The sequence below is a fragment of the Poeciliopsis prolifica genome, unplaced genomic scaffold (assembly GCF_027474105.1).
Source record: "Poeciliopsis prolifica strain line A6 unplaced genomic scaffold, Auburn_PproV2 SCAFFOLD016, whole genome shotgun sequence".
Taxonomy (NCBI): domain Eukaryota; kingdom Metazoa; phylum Chordata; class Actinopteri; order Cyprinodontiformes; family Poeciliidae; genus Poeciliopsis; species Poeciliopsis prolifica.
The window spans coordinates 7,370,483-7,382,375 of record NW_026562391.1 but is presented as its reverse complement, the minus strand read 5'-3'; the positions used below and the strand labels follow the sequence as shown (position 1 = coordinate 7,382,375).

Genomic DNA, 11,893 nt, shown 5'->3' with positions numbered 1-11,893 from the left:
TGTAATTTTATGTAAGTATCACCTCAAAGAATTCAGCTGTTCTTTCAGAGTGTTGAAACTGTGAATAGCCAAGTCCCCTCAGTGCAAACAGAGGGTCCCCGTGACAGAGCAACTCAGAGTCTCTGCAGCAAGGGACACCTTCATCTTCTGTGAATCCAACTTCACTTGTTTGTTACCCTGTTGGCAGCATGCAACCCAGCTTATGTTTGGACATCATTCAGATAAATGATGTATCTCCAGCTGATCCGACCCCTGGTGAGTGTTAGCGGACTGTAAGCCTGTAGCATATTTTGTGCCAACCTTAACATGGGGCGAGCATCCATCATGACAAACACCCTGTCACCAAGAATGTTTTGAAGGGCTCAACGTGGCTTCCCTTTAGCCACTACCCAGATAGACAAGATCATCCATTGTGACATACCTCTCTTGTACCACATTTGTGCCGTTCGTCCAATGTATGAACCCGAAGAAGCTCCTGAGTTTCTGGCGACAGGCTTTCAGTCAGGTAAAAAGCTACTGGGGCCTTCCAACAGCTTTTGTTGGCCAACCACCATAGAAGAAGAGCTTCAGTGGCAACATCTGTCCTATATCCACAAATTTATACTGGACATGTTTTGAATGTCTCACACAATCATATTTAGCTGGGTCTTCGTGTTGACTTTCCTTTGGCATGTCCAGCATTAAAATTTTAAGGCCAGGCTTGGTATCCGATGTGAGCCCATCCAACGTGGCAAGAAGGAAAGCAGTCATTTAATAAGGCTGGCTTGCTAAAGATTTTCTTTTGAAGATGGTTTCACTAATCACCGGAAACAATAGCGGAACATGTTTTTCTTGATAGATGTGGATATGTCCAGCTTTTTTTAGATCTCAAAACTTGAGATCTAAAATTAATTGAATGTTAAGTCTGAAACCATTGCCACAGTCCAGTGAGAGGTTCTCCTGTACACTCTCAAAGGATAAACCATGGAAATGATCCAGCAGTGCAATACAAAATACATTCTTGACTCCTTCACAGTCAGAAAGGGGAAATCATACAGCAGAGCTACACACCAATCTTGAGGAGATGAGCTGGGAAGCTGAGGACTAAAGGAACCTCTCCAGCTCTGATCCTGACTGTCTCTGCCCTGTCAAAATCATCTGGTTTGAAAAGCTCATTGCAGAGCCTGGATGACGAGCTAGCAGAAAACCGTTCCAGACTGACAGCTGTTTCCCATCACTTTCGCGGCATTCTTCTTCTTTCTTTTTTTTTTGGAATACAGAAAGTATAAAAAACGTTTGCGAAGCAAATAATAACAATCATAGTTACTTAGGGCCAATGTAGTTAAATAGGAAATATGTCCTTGTTTGAGACTGGTTCACAGGCAGAAAATCACAGCATGATGCACGGGAATTCACAAAAACATTAGGACATTCTTCTTGTGAAATACAAATACAATCATACATATGCTTCCATTCTTAAGTGCAAAAAGTAATGTCGGTGGATCTGGTATGTACCGTAAAATTGATAGTATAATTCCACATTACCCTGATAAAAAAACAGACCCTTGTTCCATGCTTTGCTATGGACAGAGAATCTGGAGCCATGGCAGGAGGTGTGGACTCTGTTGATTTTTTTAATTTTATCCAATCACTAATGTTTGGCCATGGCATGTGTAATGCTCCAGTTCAATGCTAGGAAGCTTACCGGAAACTGACAGCATTGTAAACAACTGTTCTCCACTGTGAAGAGAGAAACGCTGAGCTGAAAGAGATGGTTGCTAATTTTATTTCAATATTTGGAAGCATGGACAACACAGACTGACTGAATTTGTTCACTTGCTAAAACTATAGTTAGATTACATTTCTAAATCATCCCAAAATTTTGAGCTTATATATCTGTCTTTATTGTTTCAACTGTCAACCAAAATGTAACTGAACTGAAAAGCTCAATGGTACTGTATCCAGTGTTGTGCAACTTCAACCTTAATAAAAACTAGCTCTAGATTTTCTTCAGCCAGTTTAAAACAAATTAATTCATGTTCACAGTTAACTAGCTAAAGACTCCCCACTAAGTTAACTGCTGCAATATGAAATAATTCTCATTCATTTTGCATTTTTTGTCTCAATTTTTAAATATAGGTCATAATGTCATTTAGAAATTACCATATCAGCTATGTAATCTGTGCAGCTCACTTAAACTGTATTTTACAATGACTGAATTACCCCCCAAAATGCTCCAATCTTCAGTTTCATTGCTTAACTTTGCTGTGCCATGTAAGAAGAAAAAAAAGAAAGTGGTGCAAAAAAAAAAAAAACAAACAAACAAAAAAAACGCCCAGAAGCTAAAGGTTACACAGAGCAGTTTATAACAGGCAAAAATGCATAAGTCTGTATTATCAATATGGGTAATGTGAAATAAGGCAAAAATGATTCACTTGTGTCTGAACTTCATATCTGCTGCCCACATGTGCGCATTCACTAACCAATAACTCAGTGCTCGCCTCAAGGGAAAATGTTGCAGCTCTTCTGCTTGACATATCCAGAGGGTGGCCTTAAAAAAACAGTGTAAATCCCAGTATAAAGCACAGATGAATGAAGTCAGGAAAATGATGAGCTGCGTGCACTTTAAGTTCATCATGTAAGAAACAATATTGCTGAACTCAAAGTTCTCAAAACTCCACTCATACACACATGCACAACACTGACTGTAACAGATATCGCTGCTTCATGAAAATGTGATATACTGCAAAGAAAATAACTAAATGGATTACATTGTTTGTTTTTTTATGTTATGATAAATATTAAATAAAAGCAATGAAAACAAGATGGATCTTTTATGAGACTCTGGTGTTAATGTGATGCTTTTTTTGACAGGTTTTTGACAACACTATTACTTCTTCTAAACAATTCATAAGCCATAATTAAGTGGTTCCACAAAAAATGGAAAAAAAACCGAAACAAAAACACATTACGGTTATGGATTGAAAGTTATGAGACAAAAAAAAAAAGCAGAGAAAATCTAAGACAAGCCCTGAAAAAGCCATAACAAAGGCGGAATAAAAAAATTGACCAATAATACCAAAAGACTGGAATAAAGAAGGAGCAACTTGTTTTGACGAATTCATAAACAAAAGATAATTGCAAGAGCAGAAGCATTTCAGGCATTGGCTCGCCATAGCAATTAGTTGCATTGTTATTTTCACATTTGCTTGTAGCTTTAAACGTTATAAGCTCACAGCGCCTGCTGTAAAAACCAATTGAACTAAACAAGACCTGATGGAACAGTACAGCATGCCATGTATAGTACACAGCTCAAGCCCCACTAACAAGGGTCTGTGGTAATGAGCTGGAGCAGCTGAAAACACAAATGCATGGGTGGACACACCCGCGCACACACCCTAAACAACACCTCAACGTGCCGAGACACCATCAGCGGGCTCCCACTTGCCGTCACCACGTCGGAGTGTTTGTCGCCATGGCGACGCTGTGATTTATTTCCCAATTAAGACTCGGTGAACTTGCTCACTTTACGCCCGGTAATATCAAGCTGCACATAAATTACCTTCAAGCCTAAAGTGGCCTGTGTGCGATTAAAAAAACAAATGAATACCGCCACCCGGCATCTCTCAGACGGGTAAACTTCGGCATCATGGAGTCGCGTCTCCGTTTTGTTTATCGCGCACGAACGGATATTTCCTGATAATTGTGCGCTGTGTCTAATTGGCAATTAATGCGCCCGGCAAAATACAGGAGAATTTTTAGCGGTCTTCACATTCAACAACTGAGCCCCCCCGTGCCTTTATTTATTTATTTATTTATTTATTTATTTATTTATTTATTTATTTATTTATTTATATTTTTGTCATGCACCTCGCTTAAAATGAAGATAAACAACATGCGGATGGATGAGAGAGTCGGCAGGCAGGTGGGAATGTAATGGAATCAATTAGGCAAACACTCATGATTTATATTCGGAGCTGATAACAAAGAAAGCTTAATTTAGTCTCCCTTCCCTTCTTTTCTTCCTAATGTTTGTACAAAAGCAGCCGATAAATCCCACACCGCATCTTGTGACAAATAACCACGGCGTCGGGCATTTCTTTTTTAGATTTCCTTGTTCGTTCTCATGTTAAGTTAGAATGAGCTCATGAACAGTAATGCGCGTTGGATCTGCGCTCTCTCTCTCTCTCTGTCTTTATGTCGACGCAAACCGTGTTTGCATATTTCAGGGTGTTTGAATGTGAGTAAAAGAAGCTTGTTTGTTCGAGTTTGCAAATGCGAGTTTAGCTTTCTTCTGTAATGAACCCCTTCTGTTGCTCTCTTATCTGTTCCTCTTATTGCCCCCCTCCCTCTCCTCCGTCCCGTCCCCCCTCCCCGCCGCCGAGCTCTTGAGAAGAAGAACTCGTCTGGCCCTCATTAATGTCCTTGGCATCCGCTTGGCTCTGCAACTCTCTCTTCCTCTCCCCCAGCCTCTTACAGCTTCATCCCACATTCTGACCATGCAACTGTTGTACACAAAACACTCGCAGGCTTCAGCTGCAATTAGTGCTTATGTCGTCAGGCGCCTGAAAATGCCCGCGCACGCGCACACGCGCGCTGGAGGAGCGTTTCCAGCTAGATCTTTTTTTTCATGCCGTCAACCATCTTTCCCATCCTTCACCCCTGCAGTCTTTTAAGTAATGGAGGACTTGTTGGACAATAATTAGACTGGCTTATTAAGCATTCAGTTGTGGAACATAAACACACCAGGATGCCGTGTTCGCTTAGAGAAGGCCTTTTATTCAGGACAAACACTGGGACAACTCAGCTCGAGAAGGAAGTGTATGTGGGGACAAAACTGAGGACAAGGTTGCATAAAGTTCAGGCTTAATTTACGCTTTGCATGTTGCCGTCATATTTTGTCTTTTAACAGTCAGAAAAGTCTATATTAGAATTTCAAAAGGGAGACCTATGCAAAGTAATGCATAACTGGAAAGTTGAAGGAAAGCTGTGCATAATTTTATTTTTTTTTTTTTTTCCCCCAGATAAAAATCTCTAAAGTTTGCGCTATGAAGGCAGTTTTACTTTTGTGCTTCTAAATAAAATCTAGTCCAATCAAAAGTATTCAAAAGTCATCTGATGATTAGATTCCAGCTGTATGTACTATAAATACTGGGTTTTTGAGAAAGACTTTCGAGGTTTGTTAGAGAACAACAACCACGGAAACCAAGGAACACGCCACATTGGTCAGAGATAAACCTGTGGAGAAGGATAATGCAGAGTTAGGGTGGAGCTACTGCTGTCTCAACAGAGTCCATTGATTGGAACAGAAAAATGGTCCTGTTTGTGACAAGCACAAGACATTTGTTGTTCCACTAGTAGAGAGTCTATCTGGCAGGGGAAATACTCTTCTGAATAATCCAGATCATAAAGTAGCATACTAAACAGCCCGGTTGTTCTAAGGGTACATTCACATCAGTCGTGTTTAGTCTGCTTCAATCAAACTCTGGTTTATTTTCCTAGAAAGTCTGGTTTCAGTTGTGGAACTGAAACCAGACTGTTTGGGGAGGTATGAATGCATAATCGAACTCTAATGTAGACCAAAGAAGCGAACTCTGCCCCGCCTCAAAACCCAGGTCAGAGTTCTGTTGAAGTGAACTCTGGCGCGATTCAAATGCTATGTGAATCCCTAGCAAACGGGAGAGTGTTTCAAAAGCAGAAAGCGGACTACAGTGGAGAGCATTTTGGTTAAATCCTACCAAAATAAATGCACAAGTCTTGCGCCAGTGGGAGAAATGGCTCGTGGTTTTTGTAACACTAGAGAAATCCTACAATCACTCAGATCTGACACCCAACGACGAAAGGAAGTTGAGGTCAGTGTCTTCTTCAGAGATTTTTTTGTGTTGTTTCCTTCAGTGCAGTGCCACCACAGGCAAGGAGGAAAATAAGTTTTTCAAGGGTTATTTTATTTGACACCGTGGAGTGTGAAAGCGAACCGCACCAGCTCCAAATGTAACAATGTTGCAATTTTGATCCCCAGTTGAACCGAGTCCACCGGACTGTCAACTGTGAAAACACTCCAGGGTTAATTTTCTTCCACTTCACAAAACTGTGTAAAAAATTCATATTTTTTACCACAAAAAATCTGAATAACATACATTAACATTTGTGGTTATGTAACAAGGTTTGAAAATGTTGATGGAGTATGAACAATTTTGCAAGTCGATGTAGGTAAGATTAAGTCTCTCATAAAAAACAGATCAAAGTTTACTTTTCATTGTTCGATGCCCTATATTGGAAGCCAGCCATAAAATGATTTTTTTACTGCACAAAGCTGATAAGTTCTCTCACACTGTGCAATCTGATAGAGTTTAAGCCATTAGCTTGCAAAAGTTATGGATTGTTTCATATTAGCTCTGGTCTAAAGCTTTCATTTAGGCCTCTGTCACAGAAGCACTGAAACCAGGGAGAGTCATTGCTGTTTTTTTTTCCACTACGCTCGATCGTTTTGTGCTGTGGGATCACTTCTTCATCCCCTGCATTCTATTTTTCATCACAACTTTATCCTCACTCATACACTCTTTTAACTTCAGGAAATGAGATGCACATCACAGAAAAAAAAAGGAAATAAGAAAGAAAACGAGTAAAAGAACTAGGTCTGGTGTAATCACCAGAAAGTTTCTGACACCGAGAATCACCCCTAAGCTGATGCTGAATGTTTTAGAGCCGACTGGTCTCTCTTACTGAGGGAAATAAGACAGCTCTTGTGTTTGCATGTCTGCTGGGGCTTTGGAGGTAGAGGAAAGGCAGCTAGCTCTTCTGCTCTCCCCTCTCATCTCTTCACACTAATTAGGGAGAACTGGGTTTGAATTTTAGTGGGGACATGCATCCTCAGGCTGCTCTCAGGTAGGTGTGGGGAGTCATCATTCATCAAAGGCTTTTATGAAGATTCTGTTTTTGTGAGAAACATAATTTTAGGTCATATTTTATTAGAACCAGACATCTTGGTGGAATGCAGCGTGACCACTTTTCTGTCTCTGTGTGTTCGTGGAGGTGAATATTGTGCTGCGTGGTGGCAAGACACCACAGGCAATGATAAGGAGGCAGCTTAAGCAGTCGGCTCTCTAGGCATAATCACAGCTCCCATTTCAAAGGCGAGAATGCCAATTAAAACTGATAGGGCTCAATATGGGCTTTGGGGCTGCCACAGTAAAGAGCAGCACAGGCAAAACGAAAATCTTTCACCTTTCTGCCTTCTGGTCAGGAGAAGTGGTTTGTTGGTGATCTGAAGGAAGATTCTGATATAAAAAAATATGCAGGTTCTATGGTGAGGTAATCACAGAGTAAACAACATGAGACATTTAGGCTCCTACATCATGATTAGTGTACATAAATCATGCCTTGTAAAAAGATTAGCACCTCATAAACCTTTCAACATTTTATCACATTACAATCACAAACCTCTATACATTACAATGCAATTTTTTATGATTCACCACCCAATAAAGTGCATCAAAACAGACATCTAAAGAGTGTGCCTTCCATGTGCATAGTTTCACTGAGCAGATACTTCATAGAAACGTACTTCGCTAAACTTTTTGCCTCATTTCATTTGTGAAGAAGTGCAAACTCTGGTGAATTTGATGGACAATTATCAAATATTGCTGAAGATGCGAAATTAGATATTAGTTAAATTAGTAATTAGGTTTCCTCTGTTATAGGATGCTGTCAGTTTTATTTAGGGTTATCACAGAAAAGGGGACTCAATATAATTTGTCAAGCTTAAAATCTTTCTTTCACTTCGCAATTTTCCATTACTCTGTCACCTAGAATCCCAACATATGTACATTAATGGAAATGAACTGCAGAGGGTTATGAAGAGTCAACTCAACAATTCAAGTGTCATTTAGCAAACTTATTCATTTAGATTTCCACAAGCTCTTGACTTATATTTCACATCAGGCAGGTTAAATGTAAGTAGTCATCATTGCAACTGTGAAACAAACTGACTAATTTAATTGTATGGGAAAAAAATGAATGAACTCTTATGATGTCCAAAAAAGTCCTCAATGACATAATAGTTTTTTTTTTTTTTTTTTTGATCTGACAATCACAGGAATAAAAACACAGGTTATATAAAACAATGTTTTATTTATTTATTTATTAGGTCTTGTTGCTGCTTATCAGTGTTGGATAAAACGCAGGTTACACAAGCAGTTCTTATCACCAAAGCAATTGAGAATGGTAGATAGGTCACACTGTGCTGATGTGATTTATGCTCATGCCCAATATTATGTGACGTGTGTATCTGGGTGCTTGGACAGATATGTGTGAAGTGTAACACTGTCTGACAAGCTGATAACATATTTTCTGTCATATTGTTTTACATCATTAAGTAATAAAGATTGATTGTCCTTTGCTTGCCGCCATCAGAGAGCATTTTGCACAGTTGCCCTGTTGCTTCTGTGATGATTGTGTGTATGTGCGTGCGTGTGTGTGTGTGTGTGTGTGTGTTAAAGACAAGAAAATACAGAAAAAATTATGTTTTGTTGGAAGCTCAGGCCTTCCCCCTCCACAGATCGGATTCAGGCTGCACCCAATCCTCTCCCATGATGCTCTGCAGGCGGAAATTTTGGAAATAGTCCTGGTAAATTCTAAGAAATAGAAAGGGGATATAATTATGCACATATTTGTTATGCCAAGATGCATATGAAAAAAGAGACAAATGTATTGCTGATACATGTTCAAATTACAAATTATGAAGAGGTATGAAAATAGTTACTCCTATAAAATGGAATCCGTCACCCCAAAAATGAAACCAGTGTAGAAAACTATGATAACTTTGAGGATGCTATCTGTGAAGTATTCAGAAGAGCTCGAAAAGGGACTAAAACTAACTACAAAGAAAGAAGTCAGTGGAACATTTTTAATATATTTCTCCATAGCTGCTGCTTCTATTACACATAATTAGAAAATAAGTTGACCTCCTTAAGAAAACTTGAGTGTCTTGCCAAACAAATCGCCTACTTCTCCTTATGAAATTTACTGATCATTACTTGCAGTTTCTTTAAAGAGGAGACACATTGCATGTATCATTAGTGATCTCATACTCATGCAGATAAACAGTTGTTGCTGCTGTGGAATTTCAAAGGGCAGTCGTTTCGGCGAAGTAATGGGTACAACATGTGGGTCTGTGCAACCGTCCTTTCGAGGCAGATTTGCTTGTTTGTTTTTGCTCTGCTCGTTATATGTTTTTGCAATTTTAACATTCCCAGGTATGTGGGGTAAAGAAAATAAAAAATATGGACTCAGGCAACGGGGATAACTGGAGCTCTGAGAAAACTGTGAAGTGAAGCACATTTAAAAAGGACATTTGGAGGAGATTCAAAAAGCTGGGACTGCAGCTGGAGTTAGTGCTTCAAGAGCCATTACACACACAACTTTTGCTTTCCTTGTGTTACGCCACTTCAGAACCCGAGATATTGGAAGCTTTTTAAGCAAAGCAACTCAGAAGCAACTGTTCGTCTACACTTGCTCCTGAGAAAGAGTGGACAAGCTGACATGTTTCATGGTGATGCTGATTTCATTTTGCAGTAAGGTTTGGCACCTCCTCACTCTCCCTGAAGTGCCAACACTTCCTCTAATGGCCCTGACATCATGGTATCTAGGGGAACCTTACACACCTTAGAGAGCATATGAAGTGTTTTATTTATTTATTTTTTACTGAATAACTGAAATAAAGTTTTTACTTTAAGTTTCTGTTGTATTATGTGTCCTTCTCCTTATTTAATTTATTTGTCTATTTTCTCTCATCAACATCATGCACTTTAAATCTTATAAACGCTCCCATTTGAAGACACCTTCCTAGAAAAATATCAAAGACAAGCTATTCTCTTGAGTTGGCCTACTCACCCGTCGGGGTATAGGCCTCCGACTATGTCCTCTTTGGGGACAGGGTAGAGCGCTTCGTGTGTTCGATTCTGTCTGCCATGACTGGCATAGCAGTTCATCTTGTTGACATTGGGGGGGAAGTAGGTCCATGGGATTAAAGCCTGACCCTGCCATGTGTCCCCTGTGATTGTGGTTGTGAACTCAATTGGCAGTAGTTGCTGGGGAATGAGATCATGAGGAAACTATGAATGTTTAGCACAAAAAACAAGCAACTGACACACAAAGACAATGTTAACTTACATAGAGTGGATATCCATCTGCTTTTAAAACTATTAGGTGTTGTCCGTATCTATAAATTAATCATACGGGAGAGATATTGACTCTCTCTTCAAACATATGGTCATAGTCATGGAAAGTTTAAAAAAATGGCATGAACTCCAACTTACGGGCAAAGCACCACCTCCAGGTAATTGTTTCTTGTAATATCCAGGAATATTGACCTCACAACTATGAAAATAATAAAAGCAAAGACCTTAATTATTAATCGTTATTAAACTTAAATCTTAAAACCAACCTAATTGTTACAGAAATCAGCAATCAATTTTAAAGCTTGCTCAAAACCTGAGTATGTGCAATAGCTGGATTCCCATTTCAACATATTCAATGCCTACCTACATTTATTATGGTTCCCAATCTGTTAAGTGGCATTAATTAGGGTCAATATATGGGGGCTGGGTTGAGCGGGGGGCGGGGAGGCTCAGTAACCAGAAATCCCGTTTCTTTATGGTAATTTAGAACAGACTGCTATCACTCAGGCTCATTATAAAGTTTAATTGCTTTGTATTGCCATAATAATGATAACGCTGTTACTATAATGGCCTCATAACATTGACAGGCCCCATGTCTCTCATATCTCATTGGAATATATGTGAAATTTTAAATCAGGTTAAACACTTAGTCTTCAAATTTATATTAGTGCTCTACTAATGGCTTAGAATGACTAAGGTACAGTGGGGACAATTAAAGCTGTACATGTTCTCACATGGAATCTAGCAGGCTGTAAATACTTGCTTTGGAAAGTTTTTAAAGTTGGATTTTAAATTAACTTTATGGTATGTGGAATTGGTAGGACAGGAATGATTTTTGTGTTGTTTGAGAACACATTGAGTTTAAAATGTAAGTTTGAATTTGGAGTGTGAAGGAACATTATGCTGAATAAAGAAAGGGTTATCTTGTAAACAACAGAATTGGGGAAAGTGCATCTAGTTATTGAATAGAAAGATTAAACGGATGCATTCAGTAGTGATAATTCTACGATTAGGAGAAACTGGTTTACCACTGAAGCAAAGTCAATTAAATGCATTTTCTGCGTTTTAAAATTCAGATTTCAATATTGTATTTACATAAGTGACATTGTACATTTATTCTCACTTTTTACACTCTTGCTCGCAAGTGTATTCATATGCTCTTAGGACAGTAGTAACACGCCAAACTGTGTGGGTCTCATACTGTCATAAATCCTGAGCGAGAGGTCTGGAAGACCAGGTTCATTTGGAGGGTGAAAACCCTTAAAGAACGGATCAGACACTTCAATTTTCAACCCCGATTTCCCATCAGAGTAGGCCAACCTGATGGGTTCATGATCCACTGGATTGCTGTACCAGGTGTGCTGGATTGCAAACTCCATTTTCCGGAAATGACTGAAAATACACAAATTAGTATGGATGACAAATTAATAAATAACAAGAAAAGTAAATATAATAAAATAATACTTACAGAGCTTCACAGCATAGCAGAATGTGGACCAGTGCTAAAAGTTGAAAAGTGACTGCCATGTTGTCCAATCTTCTTATACACACCAGCCTTTCTTTTATTTCACTGAAGTATGTGTGTTGCTGCTCTCCTTCAACTATTTAAGCAAGTTCTTATCAAAGTAGGTCTAATGTTTAATATGTTTCTGTTATTGAGTAGCCACAGAGTTAAGGGCATCCTGATGGAAAAGACCATGAAGCATTCTGTATGAGGTTGAGAAAAATAGATAAGA

General features: G+C 39.1%; 1 protein-coding gene across 1 annotated transcript; it reads right to left on the bottom strand.

Annotated features, from left to right (window-relative positions):
* Positions 1-8,132: 8,132 nt before the first annotated feature.
* Positions 8,133-11,855, bottom strand: LOC129367345 (UPF0462 protein C4orf33 homolog). The gene is made up of 6 exons (XM_055041714.1): positions 11,626-11,855; positions 11,359-11,549; positions 10,296-10,356; positions 10,150-10,198; positions 9,871-10,067; positions 8,133-8,612 (listed from the first exon to the last, which is right to left on the bottom strand). Exons 1-6 carry the CDS (start codon positions 11,682-11,684, stop codon positions 8,516-8,518), a joined length of 654 nt encoding a protein of 217 aa, XP_054897689.1. The 5' UTR covers positions 11,685-11,855; the 3' UTR covers positions 8,133-8,515.
* Positions 11,856-11,893: the final 38 nt, after the last annotated feature.